Source organism: Oryzias melastigma, linkage group LG8 (assembly GCF_002922805.2).
Source record: "Oryzias melastigma strain HK-1 linkage group LG8, ASM292280v2, whole genome shotgun sequence".
Taxonomy (NCBI): domain Eukaryota; kingdom Metazoa; phylum Chordata; class Actinopteri; order Beloniformes; family Adrianichthyidae; genus Oryzias; species Oryzias melastigma.
In genome coordinates, this window is record NC_050519.1 from 13,566,702 (window position 1) to 13,587,210 (window position 20,509).

General features: G+C 41.9%; 1 protein-coding gene across 3 annotated transcripts in view; it reads left to right on the forward strand.

Moving 5' to 3' along the window:
* Positions 1-20,509, forward strand: part of tnrc6c1 (trinucleotide repeat containing adaptor 6C1) — a 36,825-nt gene that overhangs the window by 7,605 nt on the left and 8,711 nt on the right. For 2 of the 3 annotated variants that reach the window (XM_036213287.1, XM_024271480.2), the window contains exons 4-12: positions 13,569-16,046; positions 17,495-17,689; positions 18,143-18,309; positions 18,415-18,492; positions 18,624-18,842; positions 19,457-19,603; positions 19,809-19,928; positions 20,014-20,097; positions 20,211-20,451. In XM_036213287.1, the coding sequence (XP_036069180.1) occupies positions 13,569-16,046; positions 17,495-17,689; positions 18,143-18,309; positions 18,415-18,492; positions 18,624-18,842; positions 19,457-19,603; positions 19,809-19,928; positions 20,014-20,097; positions 20,211-20,451 (3,729 nt within the window). Of the gene's footprint in view, positions 1-11,628; positions 12,308-13,568; positions 16,047-17,494; positions 17,690-18,142; positions 18,310-18,414; positions 18,493-18,623; positions 18,843-19,456; positions 19,604-19,808; positions 19,929-20,013; positions 20,098-20,210; positions 20,452-20,509 lie in introns of those variants that run through there. The other variant, XM_036213286.1, reaches the window with a different exon arrangement.

Here is a 20,509-nt window from a genome sequence, read left to right on the forward strand (position 1 = left end):
GTCTTGTTTGGCAGTCTAGCCCCACAGAACAAAATAGAAGACGGTGTTGTTCAAAGAAGGGAAAAAAGCTTCGAACATTTGCATTAAAAGCAGGAGAGGAAACTGTTCAAATGGGTCCTCCAGTTGATTTAAGAGAGCTGGAAAACTGTGTGAAAGAGCAAAAGAAGCAGACGGAGCCACATGAAACCGAGATTGCACTCCAGTTTCCTGTTCACCGACACAGCTGAGGGGGCCCCTTTGTAGGTGATTTGTACTGGCCCATTTCTATGTGAGACACGCATTCACGTATCCCCCCCCCCACCCCCGCCGCCTCGGTCTCCTAATGTAAGAGGACCAGTACGAGCATCACGGTCTTTGTACTTTCTGTGTCCACGCAAATGCACAAACAGGGCTGAGTCGGGCGCTCTTTCAGAGGAGCGCTCACAAATGCGACCTTTTGGACCCGCTAACCCCTCTCTTGTGGAGAGAATTTCTCGAGTTGATTCACAAACGGTCGCCTGCAGTTCTCACCTACACTGTAAGCTTTGGCTGCAACTTTCATTTGGCGCATTTGGTGGATATGCTCTCTGCTGCATACTAAACAAGAGGCCCCAGGCCTCCTAAAAAAGGACAGTGTCTCTGGTTTTTAGTACAATTACTGCAGCTTGTCTGTGGTTTTAAACCACAACAAAGTTAAAATAAGGGAAAAAATATTTTAGCTGCTAGCATAGGTAACAAAAAGTTTAAGGACTCTTAAGTTGCAATTTACAATATTTTCATCTGAGATTTGCTTTGAAAACTTCCATTTAATAACCACCACACTATCTATTTTAATTAATTTTAGGCATTTAAATATATTTTTTCTACCTTTTTGAAATGTATTCCACCATTACGCTAAATATATGGAAGCAAATACTGAAAAAGAAACAAGGAAATACTATAGCTTTCACAAAATGTCAGTAGCTGCATAAACTGGAAGGCCAACGCCTCAAAGGTATGCACTCCCAGGTGGTTCATTCCAACTATCTCCCTTTTTTTTTAAAAATTCAATCGTTCACATGGAAATAATGATTAAAAACCCGACCATATTAATTGGTAGATAAAAATTAGAAACAAAAATGCATTCTTCTATAGCCAGTTTACCATTGACATTTCATATAACCAACTCTTTTCAACATAGAAAGAAGTTTCAATACAGTAAAAGACTAGTGTTATTTTGTTTATCCTAAACATAAATTAATGAATTAGTTTAAGATATGAATCCAGTCCCTGACACCTCTACAAGTAGATGTATCAGTTACATAATTTAGTTGCTCAACTTCAAGTACAGAGATATTAAATTTTAGTTTTGCATGCTGGTTGTTTCAAGGAAAAAGCAACAACATGCAGAAATCAAACAGAACTACAATAAATAATAAAACTAAAATATATTTTGACAGAAAATGTGATTATCTACCAGTTAATCCACCAGTTTCAGTACACATTTTCAGGATTTTCACATAGCACCTCGTTATAACAGCTCTTTCTGTATATCCAACCACTATAAGTACAGTTTGTATTAACACTGTAATGATGTATTCCCATCCAAACAATTCCAAACTATTTTTTTATTATCACTTACATTTAATTAGGACAAAAATCTGTGTTTTACTCGCATTCAAAAACTTGAAGTTCTTAAGTATGTTCAAGAAACATCTGGTTTTAGGTCAGGTTGTACTTGTACAGGAAATGTCTCACAGATGTTTAGAATGTTGATTAGTTTAACACTTTAAACAGGCAAGCTAGTATTTCTAAAGGAGAAAATAATTAATGCAGATTGCAAATTCAAGGTGTGGTTTCTTCCTTGAATATCCAGCAGGTTGTATCAAAGAGTCTGCTACTGTCATCTCAACAGGTGCTGCTGGGTTAGGAGGACAGGATGTTGCACTCGTTTACCCTTCAATGCACCTAAATCCTTAGTTACACTGTGGAATCTGCTGCTTTTCTCCTGTATTCATACTCACAACAGACAAGAGTTATGTTAGGCGATAGTCTCACTCCGATCATCTTTTGATCTATTTTAAAAGTCTTGACCAGTGGCTGTTTTTAATAGGGATGGGCAAATAACATTTTTTCTGGCCAATACCGATAACCTATATTTCGCCTGCAACTGTGGCCGATAGCCAATATATAAGTGTCTACGATAAGACCAAGTTTAGATCTGCTTTTTGTTTCTTTATAAGAAATGCAGAACTTATAAACTTCCCAGTGCCAAGGATCTATTAGGAACAAGTACCCATGTCAAAAATAGTGTCTGAAAATAGTGAACAATATCTGTGAATTATTTTAGTTTTGGTTCGATGCTGATAAACTCAAACTTTGCAAATATCATCCAATACCGATACTGGCTCCAAAATATTGCACATCTCTAGTTTTTAGTCAAAATAAAAAAGAAACCTATGTATTTTTCTAGGACATAGTTTCTGCAGAGTGGCAGGAGTTTATTAGAAATTCACTTTCAACTTGTGAGTGGAACTGTTGTCTTGGAGCAACCCCACACCCCTTTTGTTCCCTTTTGTTGTCTTTGAATATGTCCTCCTTCATGAGTAAAATTCCACTTGAACGTGTTAAAAACACAAAAAAATGCTTTTATGCTTTTTTGTTTCTAATTTATTTTTTTATTATTAGGCTTTATGCTGAGAGTTTTTAGACATTTAAATTGAATGTAGCTATGTTGAGAATAAAAAAATACATGCTGGATATGAAAATTAATTAAAAATAATTAAGGTTAATGTAATTCTCTTGTTTAAAGTGATATATCTTTTACTTAAAGATCCATTATTTAATTTCCTATTTCGTTACATTTTAACACTACTTTTACAAACTTGCAAATTCATGCAGGAAGTGTAAATATAAGGATATAAAGCAGACGGGCGTAGTGATGAGTTGTATGTTTTTTCCTCTTTTCCCACCTATCCTCAGCCTTTGATGTCTTCCCAGACAGCTTCCCTCTAACCTCGAGATGTTAAACAGTCAATCTTCTTTTTTTCTCGTGAAAATTAAGATCTCTTTAAAAGTGGAAAAAGCGATGTCTTCTTTTTGCATGAAGCACACGCAGCCCCAAGGCAAGTGTTTGATGTGCATCTTTGATGAACTGAGGATTCTCCTGTGAGAATCCCACAGCTGAGTACTATGTTTTTGCAAATAGGCTGTCATAGACGGGGACTGCTCTCCTTTTTATGCCGTTGCAGTTTTTTTTTTTTTCTACAAAACGCTGCTTTGAGAGAATCACATGCCCCATAAGTCAGACTTGCCAGAACCATTTGTTGTTTTTTTTCATGACTTGTCACTCTTTTTTTTATTAACATAATTAGATCTAAAAGGAAATCAGAAGTCTAATCAGTCTGATGTAATTAGTAGATTGCAGGTCTTGAGGTCTTTGATGTGAAGAAGCCAAAGCAGTCTAGCATTCGTAAATACTGAACTAATTGTAAGCGGATTTGGAGCCAAGCTGGTTTCAGGGCAAGAAGACAGGAACTCATAGTGGAGCGCGCAAGGGGGTGGGGACTGTTTTATGCACGCACTCACAATTCTCCTCATCACTTACCCTCCCTCCTTTGCCTCCTTCCCTTCCTCCTGCTCTCTCTTTCATTCTCCCTCCCTGTCCCTCATCGTTTCTCCCCTCTGATTGGCTCACAGGGCGACCAGCTATCTTGCCCCTTCCCCCCAGCTTCCACAAGAATCCACGTCACACATCAGATAGTCCCAATTCTGTAACGGTTCCCCTTTTGAACATCGTGACACCACCGCACAGTATTTATTTATGTTTGCGAAGGCGATCGCCTCTTAAGACTGCGGCGTAAACTGTTCATCTGCTTGTTTTTAATGCAGAAATGCTGGCAGGAGGATCAAATCATAGATCCCTGGGAATGATGGTGAGAGGAAAGCTCAGAAAGGTGGGGAGGGATGAAGTACAAGTATAGAGAGGAAATGGAACAGATGTAGATAAATCTGATGAGAGGCGAGGTCAGGCGCAGTAGCTTTATCCTTTCTTGCTGAGCTGCAGGGAGATGGACGCAAATGCAGGTTGTGGCACATAGAAGAGCAGTGCAGTAAAAACCCATTTAAAAAAAACATTTATATAAAAAATCAAATAAGCTGCACACTGAAGGATCACTTAAGCTAGAAATTGTTTGATTCCTAGCAAACGTGTTAGTAAGACAGGTTATCTGCATGTTCTCCAGCAGCATCTCCCCTCAGCGTGGGCCTCAACATTACATAACTCTTTGTTTTTGTATGTGACAGGCTGGCCACATGTGCACAGCTTTCTCACTGCTTCACTGCACACTTTCAGGAGAACAGCCAATGGCGGAGCGTTGCTCTTTGCAGCTCATTCGGGCCACACAAAGGTTTTCTTTTTTTTTTCTCTCCTCTCTCTACTGCTGGTTTCAAAAGCTGGCTCAGTGCGCATTATCTCATCAGCTGATGTTTGGGTGTGCTCAAGTACGGCGTTTTGGGTTTAAAGAGCTCCTTTTCTGAGTGGGGGGCATTTTGATTTTAGTTTACCGGCTTATTCTGTTATGTAATGAATGCAATGAGGCGATCATTTTTGTGTGTTTGCATCCCATAATGCATCTTAGCCACGGGGAGCTCTGTGACCCTAAGCTGATCGCACTGTGTGACTTAGCGGCGACCTCTGAACCATACCTGCACATTCTCCTGCTAAGGTTAAGCCGATCGGAGTTCTTATACTCAGCAGCTTTGCAGCATTTCTTTTTTTTTTTCAAGCTAAAGTGGAAGCTTTGGTTTTTGCAAAAATATTTTTTTAAACCAAAAAACATAAAGTGAGACGTAATGGAATTTTCTAAGAAAATAACGCCTTACTTTGTTCTCATTTTCTTCAGTATTTTTTTATTGAAGCCCCACTCCAATCATTTTTTGGATCAATTTTAGAAGTGTTCCCAGTGGTCTTTTACTTATAATTATAACATTTTTACCCAAGATCAAAAACCTGTCATTTTTGGAGACAGTCGGCTAATGATTTTCAGCCACCATCTTTTCTGCCACCAGGTAACACTCACAAAAATGGTGAGCTGAGACAAAGAGAATGAAGACATACCTGGGTCTCTACAGTATTGATAGTAACATTTACTAGTTTATAAAACTGCATTTTGATTTGAATAAAAAAATACTTAGAAACAGAATTTGTCGCATTAATTTCTTAATACAAGTCCACCATCATGAGAAAAATGCCACATTAACATGTTAAAAACACAATTTTCATCAAGTAGTTTAAGCTTTTGAAGTCAACATTTTAAAGATTCATCAAAACCCCTGACAATTTTACTTTTAAAATTCATTTCTAGATTTTTCTTTTAAAAAGTATGCAGAATCTAGTAGTTTTAGACAGCAGGAACAGTAAAACCTTTAGTCTGTTGCAGAGAGTAACATAAGCTAGTGGGACATGAATACTTTGCTTCAGCCGCTGTGCCAACAGTTAATAACTAACAGCTTTGGTGGAGCACTAAGAGCTTATCATTGGAGAAGCTATAACCTATGAATAGATGATGATGAAACCGAGCTTTCACAGCTGCACTGTCCTGGTGGAAACAATGGCTTATAATAATGAAGTCTCAGTCTAGTTCCTGGTACTTGACATTCTTGTCTCTTTTAATCTGTAAATAGACACTATAGCAAGCTAAAAAAAGTAATTTCTCGACCCCCCACCTGAGGACATTATTACGGTCCTTGAGTTCTTTTAAAGAGCAGCAATGTGTTTAGGCTGATGACTGCTGTGCCCCCGCTGAAGGGGAGGGATAATGCAGGTTTCTAGACATTTCCTTAGTTGCTATTCTGAATTTATCCTTTTGAAAGGGAGTCAGCTTTTAAAAAACTCTCCAGAAAAGATTGATCAGTAGTTGTTTACTGTAATTTTTGGCTTTTTTATTAGATTTTATATTACAATAATTCAACTTTTTTTTTATTTTATGAAGGCAGATTTTGATTTAAAAAAAATTTGAATGTATTTCGCCTCTTTGTCGCAGTTAATAGTCCTTCATCCCCTCCCCTCATCTTTGCATTACTCCTCTCTTGTTTTCTCCTGTCCTCCCTCCGCCTCCCCATATACACAGTGCCGGAGTCTACCAACCTTGACCCCACCTCTCCTCTTTCCCTCGGTGCCATCCCATCTATGCCCCCAAATGACGAGAGTGCAATCTTTGGAGGTCAGGCACTAACGGCACAGCAGACTACGCTCCAGCCCTGTTACCCACCCAGAGAGGTGCCCCCACGCTTCTGTCTGCTGGAGCACGAGCAGCTGTTGAAAAGAGGCCATTCTCCCCCCCGAAACCCTGCATCTCTCATCAGGGCGTCCGAGTCATAGTGAGCCTGCAGCTCCAACTTTAGCCATAGACTCGCCTCCACCCTTCCCTTCCTCCTCTTCAATTGCCAGCCTGCCCACAGGTCAGCATGGCTCCCTTTCTGTCTACAAGTTGCAAAAAATGGTCCAAAATCCCTTGAAGACCCACCACAATGAAAATTGTGTTTTCATTGTTTTTAGCAGGTTTTTGTGGGATTTTTCTCACGGTTGAGGGCATATATAAAGACGATCTTTGAATTGCACTTCTGTGTATTTCTTTATTCAAATCGCCGTGAATCAGACACAAAAATGCTGTTGGAAAAAGCTTGTAGATATGACGCCAAAGCTACTATAGCAACCCTCAAGGTCCCTGCTCCGCTCCATTCTGATCCTCTTACAGGCCACTAGATCCATGTACAACTTCATTTTTCCAATCTGAGCTTCCATCTGACACAAAACTGTATGGCTGGTTAGCTTTGATATTACACAACCTTTTGGTTGCACCGGTAATGTGAGGTTGGGGTTGTGAGGGGCTGTAAACTGGTGGGAGAGCATGTTAACCAAACCTCAGGCCTCGAGGACCGGCCTCTTTCTGGTTTTCTAGAAATCCTGTCTTATCTGCCGCTGAAGTGTGTTTAGCCAATAAGGAGCTTCAATGGCAGGTTGCTTGGAAAACATGTAGAACGCCAACATTCAATTCCTGAATTCTGACACCTCTGGTGAAAACTGATGGATGATGAGAAGGGAACGGGCTTACTCTGTAACAACAGCCCTGCCCATAACTCAGAGGGGAATTTCTAGTGAACTTTTGCCTCTCTGCTGAAACTATGTCCTAGAAACCATCACCACTTTTTTAAATTTAATCTTAAAAACGGCATAATCATAATTAAAAGACCACTGCAAATGCTTTGAAAATGGGTCAAATGATGATCGGATTGTCATCTTAACCCTTCCGCTCTCTTTGGGGTCCTGATGACTCCAACCACATATTGATATGTGGATCCTTCCATGACAAATGTGGACAAAGGTGGACAGGATTTTATGTCTGCCATGGACATTAGTGAAACTCAAAAATCAATGATTAAAAAAAAGTTCAACGCACTGTCTTGTGGGGTCCAGATGACCCCACTTTTAATGTAAACAAGCCAAGGAGAGCGAAAGGATTAAAAGTGAAGCTTGTTGTTGAAAACCCAACACTTTTAGCCAGCAGCCAGACACAGAATAGATGGACGAGTGTACTTAACCCAACACGAAAGACACTTGAGTGTTGATTTTATAAGCAAACATTGCTTTAAAGTGGCTTTTGATAGTCTTTGGACAGCCAACTTGTAGCTGCACTTACTGGCAACATGGATGGTGGTGGTATTCTTTTTTTAGTTCTTTCTTCAACTTGTGCTTGAATATACATCTTCTGAAATTCTCTTTAAACAGTATAAAAGCAAAGTTCTCTTTTAGCAGTTTGCTGGCATGTTTAGAGAACAATTGCTGTGTCTGTGTGGTGCTAGACTTTGGGTTGAGTAATTGTAGAGCGTGTGTGAAATCACTGGCATCACAGGTGCTGCCGACTGTTGTTTGTTTTTTATTCCTTCTGTCAGGGAATTAGAAATGGGGTTTGAGGAATACAGGGGTAAAAGACACAGTGTAAACACAGATGGCCATCTTTGAGAGTTTTAAGCTAATTATTTCCATGTTGAAATATTTTGTGCTCTTTGAAAATGTTTCAGAGTAGTCGTTCTCTATTTGCATCATCCAAGTTCTCTGGCTTTTAATGCAGCAATCTCCATAGCAATGAGATGTTTGCCCCCTCGTCTCCTCTTCCTGCTCCTCCTTTTCATTATCACCCTCCTCCTCTGCTTAGCGCTTCAATATTTCCTGTTTTGGAGGAGGAGCGAGCCAGAATGAGCTAGTTGGCTGCCTGCCTCAGTGGGCCTGACCTGGCAAACTGTAGATGGAATGGCTGAGGGAGAAGGTAAGAAAGTCAGAGAAAGCGAGCATGGCAGAGTTCCAGGTCTGTGGGCTGAAGTGACTCATGGTTTACGGTAAAAGCTGCTGTTTCTCTCCACCCCTCTCTGGCGGTTCAGGTCTGCTTCAGCTCACTGTGCGTCTTTGAACTGACTGGTCGCATTAAGTTAGACGTACAGGAGGGCGCTCCAGACAGACAGCCAGAATGGGAGTTAGGAAACTTTTGTACAAGCAAAACAAATGTAGATTTTGGTGTCTCTATATCTAGTTTGTAACATGGGAGACAATATTCATTTTTATTTACAGAAAAAATATATTTTCTTTTGCTGCTGTCTGATACAATTTCTTGAGAAAAAAGGGAAGTTTGTTTGTTGCTTTTCTTGATGTCTCTGTCAGGAGCATTTAAGTGGAGTTAGACTCAACTGCACCCTCTTTCTTCCATCTTGAGTATTTCTTAACTGATTAAAAACCCACTCAGACAAGAATCGTGTTCCTGGTGTTTTTAACACGTTCTTGTTGCATTTTCCTCATGATTGAGGTCAAATATGAATAAAATTAAGCTTAAAAAGGACTTTCTTATTTATTTTTTAGTTTCTGTGGTGAATTAGGATTAGATTAAAAAATGCAGTTTTAAATATTTGAAAAAATTGTGATGAAATCAATAAATTGGGCAAGATACAAGCTCCCTGCTCTGCTCTCTTCTGATGCATCCACCTTTAGATGAATCGATCCATGTACTTCTTGCTTTTCCTTATCTGAGCTGGGATCTGGCTCAAAACTTTACGGCTGGACAGCTCCAATATTGCTCTGAATTTTTGTTGTTCGGGGTGTGAGGGCTGTAGGCTAGCAGAAGATGGTGTAATGTGAGATAGATGGTGGGAAGTGGGGGCAGGTGTACTCTGCCCTAGCGGTCCCACCCACAGCTCAAAGGTGAATTTCTGATGAACTTCTGCAGCACTGCAGAAATTATGTTTTACTGTATTTCTTGTTTGGCAAAATTTTGTTTAAAAAAAAAGTGTTTAAAGATTAGGGTTAACCCTACTAAAAAGGGCTATTTATGTATTTTATTTACTTTAATAAACCTTTTATTTTATAGGTTTGATATTTGAAAATGGGTCAGCTAAAGTGCTGTAATCGGAAAATGTTCTTGTGTTCCTCATTGGTTGGATGTTGCATGAGAATCTGCAGCCGAAGTCGTAACCCTTCTTCACAGCCCATAAATTAATTAGCATGGCTTTATATACCACCAGCAGGAAATCCCAGAAACCTACAATATGACATTTGATGTAAACAGGGCTTGTTAAGGGAAAAAGAAAAAAAAAATCATTGGAACTTTTAATAGCTTTCCTGTTGGAAAAGAGAGAGTGCATGTATGCCAGACTTGATGTGCTCTTTAAGTCTGCTGATGATGCTGTAAAAGAGTCCTGGGAATTCCCTCAAAGAGGACTGGGATATCTTGTGATGTGATTAAACATCAGCCTGCTGTTAACCACAAATGTTCAACACTCGCTCTGTTTCTTTTTTTTTTAATCTCGTCTGGCTCGCTCGGCCTCTTTTGCTCCAGACTTTTCTCCGCAGCGCTTCTTGTTCTCTGATGCATGCGTTCTCCTCCTCCACCTCCGCTAAACCAGATGCGTTGCTCGCTTGCATTTTTGTTTGCCCTGGGGGAAGGTGGAGTAGTCAAGCTGCAAAAACTATACAAATTATCCTCAAAATTGAGCCTAAATATCAGTGTTTCGCTTTTTTGTGTGTGCGTATTCATTCATATAGCAGTGATATAATAGGCAAACCTCTATGATGAAAGGTCCTGTCAGAAAAGCAATGTTGTACATGAATCCTTTAAAGAGACACTCTGATGATTATTGTGTTTTGCCATTTTTAACATGTTCTTGTGCCATTTTTTTGATTATGGACATATATAAAGAAAATCAAGTTTCACATTTCTGAATATTTCTTTATTTAAATTGTTGTGAATCCGGAGCAGACAAAAAAAAGGCTTTTTGTAAAAACTTTTAGGTATGATGTAGAACCTACAACAGCAAGCTCCACTCCCTTCTGGTGCATCACTTGTAGACGACTCCATACATTCATGTTTTAGTTTTTCTCATCTGCTCCGGCATCTGGCTCTAAACTGTACAACTGAAGAGCTTCAATATTGTTCAGCATTTTTGTTGCACCGATAATATTAGGTTCGGGTTGCGAGGGGGCTAGTGAGAGAACGTGTAAAGCAAAGGGATGATGGTAAATGAGGGCAGGCTTACTCGGTCCCGCCAACAACCCGTAGGCTCTTTTTAATGTAATCCTGCCGCTCTGCAAAAAAACTGTCCTAGAAAATGTCGTAGGTTTTTTGGTTTTGGTTAAAAACAGCATAATCATAATTAAAAGACTACTGAGAACACTTTAAAAATGGATAAGTGGAGGACTTTTAATTTCTTCCCTTTAAGCAAAGTAATAATGAACAGACAAACTGCTAAGTCGTTGAAATGCGAGTTTAAAAATGTCTAGGATTCTCAGCGCATATCTATTTACTGGAACAGAAACGTGCAGAGTGGTTCGGTTTCTTGCTGCCAACAATCGTAGTAATTGAAGCTTCAGCTCATGCCTCCTTGTATTTGGCAGAGTTAACATGTTAGTTAGCGGGTTGCACTGTGGCAAAACATTTGGGGAGGAATGAAGTCAAAAAGCTTTAAGTCCACGCTTACACGTTGTCACTTTCTTCCATGCTTTGCTGCTGAACCCATTTTTCAGCAGCTTGTGCATTCTGTCTCGTTGATCTGCATGCTTTGTCAGCCCCACACAAATCCAGACTCTCCACCCTTTGGGGGCTTCATTAGGCTGTGATGGGTACAGCTGTGGTCCAGACAGTCCTTCTTCCATTCTTTATCTCAGTTTTTTAACTTCTATCTGGATATCTCCATTTTAAAGCTATCATTCCTGGGTATTTGAAAAATGTTTAGATTTTCATCAGTGCAAATGAATACTAGATGGAGTCTGAACTGCATATTTCTTTAGAGCGAGTGCCCTCACTTTACATGAAATCACTGCAGCAGAGAAGCACAGGCAACTGGACATTCGCCATAAAGGCTCTCTGTTCTTGAACAGAAATTTGCTTATTGTGTTACTGTGAGGATGCCCGAATCATTTGTAAACAATAGCAGCTTTTGATCCAGAGGGAAGCTCGTTTCTCTTTTGCTAAGCTGCATGTCCTCTCTGTGCCCTTCATGACTTCGGCCGCACGGATATTTTTCGCTGCCATGTCCATTTGCTCCATAGCTCTTATGCCATGTTTGTAAACAGATTACCATAATCAGGCGATGTTTGCAGATCCGTACCAGCTTGCGCCGCCATGTTCCTCGTCTTGTTGCTGCAAAAACTCAATGTGTTGTCTTTTTAAGGACTGTTGTTCGATTATATCGACATTTATTGTCTAATATTGTGATCTCAACATTTTAGTGGGCTTTTTTTGTGAGTTTCCCGCCATTTTTTTCTGTCCTTCTCATGGCTTTCCTTTGTGGGCGGCGGTGCTAATTGCAGACGAATAAATATTCAGTGGTTGTTTTGAAAGCTGTGCGGTCAGAGCCCCAGTTTTCTTTCTCTTTTCATTCACCGTGGATAACATTAACTCCAGTCTCAGTCATCTCACACCCTCCCAATTCCTCCTCCAAGCAAGCGGTATTCCACAGCTTTTTTTTTTTTTTTAAAGGGAGAGAATATCCTCCGTCAGGACAGGAATAGAGCGCGATATAAATAAAACCGGAGGGAGGTAATAGATAGAAGAGAGACACAGCCAAAACAGTGTTGGTAGGTGGGACGGAGTATGAGGGGGTAAGGAAGGAAGGGAGGTGTGGAGTGTGTGTGTGCAGGGGGGAGGGGTGCGGGGTGCTTCATGCGCGCAAGAGCTGTGCAACTTCTTGGCAGCATATCAGAAATGAGTCTCAGAAGTCAAGCAGACATATTGAAACAAGGATGGTCGCTGTGTTGTACAAAAGCTGGCTCTTTACAGAATGGTTGGAAGTCACCTCTCCACAGGTATTTCACTTCTCTCCCGCTTTCTTCTGTCTGTGTTGTTTGGAGGCTTGTATTTACATTAGATGCGGATGAGTAGTTTTTGTTGTTTTTCTTTTTTCAACCTGCAGCGTCTGTGCATTGCAGCGCCATGCTTCTAGGTTTTGTGGTTTTTGTTGCGAGTTTAAGGGTTGTTAAAACGGTGACTGTAGACAGTAGATCAGAGAGCATTTTTGGCTTTTATTCAGGACGGAGAAAATGGCGGTCCTGCACTTCTCAGCAGAGAGACGCTACAGAACAGCAGAGCAGCTTGTCAGAAACACAGTGCCCTCTTTTTTTTTTTTCTCTCCCCCCTCTCTTTGCTTTCTCACTGTATTCTCTCTGCGTCTCGTGTATCGGCAACACACAAGTTCAGCTTGGAATGGTGATTCCAGTCGATTCATTAAAAATCATTTTACATGCGAAGGTGCATGTAAACAAGCCGCATAGAAAATTAGGGATGAATAATGCAGTGATGCTTTTTAAAAATGAGCTTAAAGATGAGCAATGAGGAGGCTTCCCCCTTTACACACTTCATGACGTAAGTGGGATTTGTGCAGTTGGAGAGCTCCTACTTGGAAATTCAACTTACAGGTCTCAAGTATCAATTAGTGATGGTATGTGCAGCACCAGATCTACCAAATCTAAGCTTTATGTCTGAAGTATTTGATTGATTTATTTAGATCGATTTACAGATGAGTAATAGCAGGTCTAGCAGTTATGATTCTTTTCAAGCAAAGGTCATAAATGCACGAGAACCCTGTCTCCTCCAATTTTAAACAGGAGAGATTCTGGATAGTGACCTGTAAGGAGGACATAACAAATGAGCTTTAAGGCAGTTTTTGCACTATATAAGCAAAATAAAATGATTTTAATTTGTTTGTAAATTTCCTCTGTTCTTGATTGCTTTATTTAACGTTTGTGTACAACTTTTGCGAAAACAGTGTTTCATTCATTCTTTTTATAATGTAACAAAACAATTAGATGTTTTTTAAACATAAAAAAATACTTTTTTGTTTGTTTTTTAAGTGCATCTTTCAGCTTCAGTATGTTTATGTTGTGGTTAAATGTTAATTGTTAGTGCCTCATTAGTAAAATCCATTTGCAAGTGGACATCTTTTACGTTGTCATGGTATTTCAACAGTACTAAGCTTGTGTGGGTGTAATAATCAACCTCTGCTCTCGTTTTCTTCTTGCTCATACTTGTTGAGCATCTCTAACGTTCTTTTCTTTTGTTTATTTACAGAACTGCCCCCACAAAGTGGCCAGAGATCCCAGTATGATAATCCCCTCTGGGGACACCTGCCAGCCAACAGCAGTACCACAAATGCTGCATCTTCCACGATTCTAAGTGGCTGGGATCAACAGATCATTGAGCAGAAGGACACTGAATCTTGGCCTTCTGTTGCCCTCAGCCAGATCAAGGTCGCTTCGGGAGGATGCCCTTTGGAAACTGACCCTGGTCACTTGACCAGCAGTAGCAACAGCACTAGCAGTAGTTGTAGTACAGTGAGTATGGCCACAGGAGCCAATAGTCAGACCGGTCACTTCTCCACCAATCACCTTAGCAGCAAAGCCACCAGTGGGTCCACCCCTGCCAATCATGCTGGAACTAGTGTCCTATCTAACCAGTCTGCTACCAATCGTAATTGGGGCTCTGGGCCTGGACCCTCCCATTGCCCCATTGGAAATGAAGTGAAAGGTGACAGCCCTGTGGGAGGAGGCAGTAGGGGCTGGGGTTCCTCCTCCTCATCCTCCTGCACCAATTTTAACTTGAACCTAAACCCTAATGCCAACCCATCTGCCTGGCCCTTGTTGGGGCATGATGGTGGTGGCACTGGAGGAAGCAGCTTAGGGGGAACCAACACTATATCACCTCCTCAACCTACATCCAACCTCTGTAATCAACCTGGCACCCAGTCGGTTCAAACCAACACTTGTTCTGCTCCCAACACTACCAGCAAGTCTTGTGGGACTGGCAGTGTGTGGGGTTCTGTTATGACTTCTGATGCATCAGAGCCACAGTCCACCTCATCAGCAAATGTGTCTTTCAGTTCGGAACCTCAAAACCTTAAAACTGATGGACCAAATCACAACAATAAGCAAGAACCTCCTAGCCCAGTACAAAACGTGCCAGGCTGGGGTAGCACACCCATAGGCATGGGCTCTATGGGACAGCTACAATCTGGAGGTTCGCAAGTAAATGGAGAAGATGGAAACACTGTATGGGGTAACAGTGGTAACTCAAAGCAAACATCATCAAAGGAGGGATCTGGCTGGGATTCTTCATGGGGTCGTGGTGGAAGTGGAACGGCAACTTCTGGAGGCTGGACTGAAAAATCTGATGGAGACTGGGGAAAGCAGCACTCTGAAGAGACCCAAAGTGGATGGGATGCACCAAGCTCTCCTCCTCAGGATTCTCAGGCTAGTCCTTGGAGCAGAGCAATGAGCACAGCTGGGGCCAGTGAAGGTAGCAGTGACAGTATGGAGGGACTTCCTCGGCAAAGAGGCCGCACACCCAGAGATAATCCAGCTCCTTTGTTGCCTGCCCAGGACTTGGACCCCAGGGTGCTGTGTAACACTGGTTGGGGACAGACCCCCGTTCGCCAGCACACCACCTGGGATATGGATGATACCAAACAGAAAAATGATGCTGGCAATGAACCGTGGGGCTGTGGCCCAACCACTCCAAGCAATGCACAGGGACCTTCTAAAGCTAACACAGCCCCTATTCAGAGGGCTGACCATGGAAGCAAAAGTGATGTGCCTGGTTCTCAGGGAGCTTCTGGCTGGGGTGGAAGCATTGCTGCGCCCGCCCAACCCAGCTCTGGTTGGGGAGAGCCACCCAACAACATAAAGCACCCCGTTGGCCCTGGTGGCTGGGGTAACCCTTCAACAGGAGGACCTAGCACCAGCATACCCAGGAACAATAGTCAGTCTTGGGGAGAGGAGAAGTCAACAGGGTGGGACGAATCTCGCAACAAATCAGCTTCCCAGGGCTGGGGAGAGCAACCCAAAGCTTCCCACACCTGGGGTAACAGTGGAGGGAGCAATAACACAGGGGATTGGGGAGAACAAGAGGAGAGCAAAAAAAGTCCCACAAACCCAGACTGGGAAAACCAGCGAAGCTGGGGAATGTCTACTTCAGGATCTGGGGTTTCTGGAGGAGGAAACATGGGGGGAGCTGGAGGAAGTGGTGGCTGGGGTGACACACCATCTCAGCGTCCTATTACTGCCCCTCAAGGTTGGGGTAACAAGCCTCAGGAAGGGCCCTCTGGCAATACTGGAGGAGGAACCATGGGTTCGTGGGGTGGTTCTTGCACAGTGAAGCAGGGTACAGGCTGGGGTGGTAAAAAGCATGAAGTCTCAGCTGAACCTACTGGCTGGGAAGAGCCCTCTCCACCTTCAATTCGGCGCAAGATGGAGATAGACGATGGAACGAAAGCTTGGGGGGATCCTGGTGCCTACAATAAGACTGTCAACCTGTGGGATAGGAACAATCCAGGAATGTCCCAAGCTAAAGCTACTGCAGGAGGCAGCAATTCCCCGAGTTCCATTAACAACCCGCCCCATACTCACAATCATCCTTATCACGTTCTGCCTGCACCGTTACAGAACCATAGCCAAAACCCTCAAAACTCTGGTCCCACCAGTGGGCCTGTAGATTCCCCAGTGCAAAACCAATCTGGACCGTCTCACAGCCGGGGGCCCCTGATTGCTCAAGGTAAGCAGACGTTAAACTCACTTATTTTTTGTAAAGCTTTTTTTTTTTTTTCAAATCTACTGGAATAAATTATAAAGATATTTTTTTCAGTCATGACCTAACCTTTTCATTGTTCAGAATTTCCCAATTTTTCCACTGTTAAAGCTTAAGGTACCCAACATGAAAGCTGGTTAGGTAGGCAGTGCAGCGCACAGTTAAGCTCCAAGCTGTTGATCCACTTAAAGGTAAAATCTTGACCTAGTTTGCTCTCTTTGGATTTACATCTTATCAACTATCTAAATCAGTTAAGCAGAGCCAGCTTTGTCCCTCTGTCGCATTTGACTAAGATTGACAGAACTGAGCTGTTGTCCTTTGTAAACTTTCGTGGGTACCCAAAGAAAGCATGAACACCCTTTTGTACAATGTCCCTTATAAAAATGCAGATTCACAGCAAACTGTTTGGGATGGATCGGAAGTGTGTGATTATAGAGGAGGCACCATCTGTCAGTAGATGAAGGGAGGAGGTAGATCTGGCCCCCAGGGCATCAAGAGAGGGCACACGCCCCCTGCTGTCCCTCGTTTGACCCTGCATTATATGTTTTGGTGGGTCGATTGAAGTGGAAAAAAAAACTAACTGGTTGAAAAATGTAATAACTCAGGGGTTCGTAAAGGATTATGAAGAAAATTGGTTTGTTTGTCCAATAACTACTTTTTTAATGATAGACTGTTTTCTAAGAACAGACGGTTAAATGTTGAGGGCAAGTTTGGTGCTGCCTTTAGGATTTGACCTTTCCCTGGTGGGAGAGCTAAGCTAAACCTGGCAGCCCTGCATGTGTAGAGACAGCACTGTGTCGCTCATGCCAAAAGGGAGTGGGATTCGCCAAATTTCAAACGAGAACCTCCCGCTGTATCCAAACTCCTGCTCAGTCAAACTTATATTTTCGCCTCCATGCATGGTTAGCACTACACACCCCAATAGAGAAGAATTAACCCTTTGACTGTACTTGAAAGACAAAATTTGTTTAAAATATCTTCTAAAAAAAGTTTATGCTTTTTAAAAATAAAAAGTACTAATAATCTATCATGAAATTATTATTAATTTACAATGTTAAGAACTTAAACATTTGGCTAGTTCAAAAACTACTCTAGTTATTATGCAGATGTGAATATTTGAATTTACACCATCACTAATTCTATAAATTAACACAAAGAGTTAAGTATAACAAATGAGTGTCATTTCAAATGAAGGTAAAAAACAACAGAGTAGCTGAAAGAAAGGTAGTGATCAATGGTAAAGTTGTTAAAGTTTAGATTGCTTAATGAAAACCTTAATGAAAAAAATGTAAAATAATTTATTGCATTTATTTTCATGACACCTAATTTTTGCATAAATGCTGTAAACCCAACAACTGGCTGTCGTTTGTCTGCCGGAAACTTCATTCATGTCTCTGTTCTTGTGTCTCCTACAGGTTGGGGAGAGCTTTCGGGTCCTCACGCAAAGTCAGAGAACTCTTGGGGGGAGCACGCACCCTCCCCTGTCAGTGTGGATAATGGCACGTCTGCTTGGGTCAAACCTACTGGGAGCTCTGGAGGCTGGGGAGAGGGCAACTCAGACAACTACACCAGGAGCAACCCAGCCATGACATCTGCATCTTGCAAACCTGGTAAACACCTTTATTTTGTTTATTTAACACTTATTAAGCATTAGCCTTAAAATAATATAAATTAAAATGTATAAAAATTATACAATAGATTTTTAAATCATATTTTGAGCTCTGCACTGTAGTGCAGCCTAAGAAAAGGCATCTAAAGTCAACACTGCCTCCTAGTGGCCAACAAAGGAAATGTAAACATATCTATTTACCCTTATGCTATCCAAGGCATGTTTACATTAAAAGTGGGGTCATCTGGACCCCACAAGACAGCCCGCTGAACTTTTTTTTTTAATGATTTTTTTATCTTCACTGGTGTCTGTAGCAAACATAAAATCCTGTTCACCTTTGTCATAGGAGGGATCACACATCAATATAAGGGTGGGGCCATCTGGACCCCATATGATAGTACAAGGGTTAAAGACGATGGCAACTAAGTTCATGTTTTTTATGGATGTTTTTCAGCCCCTAAACCTATGCAAGATGGATGGGGAGGAGGAGGTGAAGAGCTTAGTTTGTCAGGTGGTCAGTGGGATGCAGAGGAGGGCGACATGTGGGACAGCACCGCCTCCCAAGAGAGCAATTCTTCTTGTAACTCTTGGGGCAACATGCCCAAAAAAGGTCCACCAAAGGTATGACTCTATCAATTGCATATTTAATTGGCTAAATCCACTGATAATGCAGTTTTATATTGGTATAGGAACAGGATAATAATTTTCTTTCATTGCTTCTGTCAGCCGAAAGTCCCAGGAAAACAGGAAGAGGTGTGGATTATGAATCGACTCATCAAACAGCTGACAGATATGGGCTTTCATGTGAGTCTAATTGATAATATTGACCTCTAAATACTTTTTTAATAAACAAAACTAAGTTTACTGTTAAAAGCTATGTCAAGCATTCTTTCGACTCCTTTCTGGCTCACTGAGACTTTCTTGTTGACTTTCAGAGGGATCCGGCAGAGGAGGCTTTGAAGAGCAACAACATGAACTTGGATCAGGCCATGAGTGCCCTGCTGGAGAAGAAGACCGAGCTGGACAAGCGTGGCATGGGCATAGGTGGGCCAGACTACAATAACGGCCTCATGAGCAAGCCCATGAGCTGCCCTCGGCCTCCACTGCTTTCCAAAGACCCCTCTGCAGATCCCCGTGTTCCTTTCATGGATAAGGTAACTCAGAAGTACAGCTACTAGAAAATACTGTTACATTTTAGCTTACTAGGAAAAGTGCAAAAAAATCCATATAAATCCTTGTTATGTCCAGTATTATAAGGTGCAAAGCCCACACACAAACAAAAGCCAGCGCTCTCACAAACAACAAACAAGGCAACACCCACAAAAAAAACACACATCCCGGACAAGCCCCCAATTTGTTACGACTGGCTTTAGACATAAGAAATAAACAAGAAGACGAAGCAAGTTTCAGCACTTGAAGTACTTTAATATGCTTAAAGACTAGCTACTGATGCAAAGGAGCAAGGAGGATGCCGAGAAGAAACAGTACTAGACCTGGACCTGGCAGGAAGTCCCAGAAGATTCTCTCTCTTGAAGCATTCTATTGCAGATCTTTTGTCCCAAAACACCTGCAACTGTGCAGCAAAAAAAGGAAAAGGGGCAAGCGCTACAGGACTTTAACAATCCTCTACCCAGTTCTACAGACAACCTATAGAACCTCCTTCCAGTCTATCCTCATGTCTTTGGACTAGGAAAGTGCAAACATGAAGACTCCCTAACTGCAATTTCCTCTCTCTTGCAACCCCCTTGAGTTTTGCTCTGTCCCCCAGATGCAAAGTGGAGTATTTGGCAGTGGTGGAGCAGCACAAGCCCGGGCCATGCCGCAGCCGCACCCACCTCCTCAGCCACCAGTGCCACCTCTCAGCTCCTCTCAGCCTAGTCTCCGTGCTCAAGTGCCTCAGTTTCTCTCCCCTCAGGTACGCTCATAAAAAGCACGTGACCTGATTTCCAACATCATTATTAGTAAAAACATTTAAATGTATTCTTCATTCAATATTTGCTTTGGGATTAGAGTCATTAAACACAGCTTAAGTTACGATTTTGCATTTGTTATGGTTTAATTCAATACTTTTTTGTATCTTTAAACTAACAGTGTGTTCATTTTGTGTGTTGAATGCTTAGGTTCAAGCACAGCTCTTACAGTTTGCAGCAAAAAACATAGGTCTGAATCCTGCACTTTTAACTTCACCAATAAACCCTCACCACATGACCCTTCTCAATCAACTTTACCAGCTGCAACTGGTGAGTTTCCGAAATGAAACTGTATTTTTTGACTATATCCCAGACAAGTTTTGATGTTTAAGCCTTTTTTGCATCTCCCACACAGGCCTACCAGCGTTTACAAATTCAACAGCAGATGTTGCAGGCACAGCGCAATGTTTCTGGCCCCATTCGACAACAAGAGCAGCAAGTAAGCTCCCATCTTCATTTTCACTGTTGGTTTTTACATCTGCGTGTTTTCTTTTGCTTTATGCTGAAATGCTTTTCAGTGTTTCCTTGCTAAAACGCCTGATTTCATTGCAGGTTGCACGAACAATCAGTAACATGCAGCAACAGATCCAACAGCACCAGCGTCAGCTGGCACAAGCGCTGTTGATGAAACAACAGCAACAGCAGCCACCTCCTTCGCATCCGGGCCTGCACCCCGGAGGAGCCAAATCCGCCCTGGATCCGTTTCCAGGTCATCCCCAGACTCCAGGCCTCCCTGACCTGCAGACCAAAGAGCCACAGTCCTCTCCTAACACCTACAGCCCCTACGCTCTCTGTGAGTGTCATCAGCTTTGATCTCTGAAAGTGAAGTGCTTTGCGTTGCCCTCTTGGTA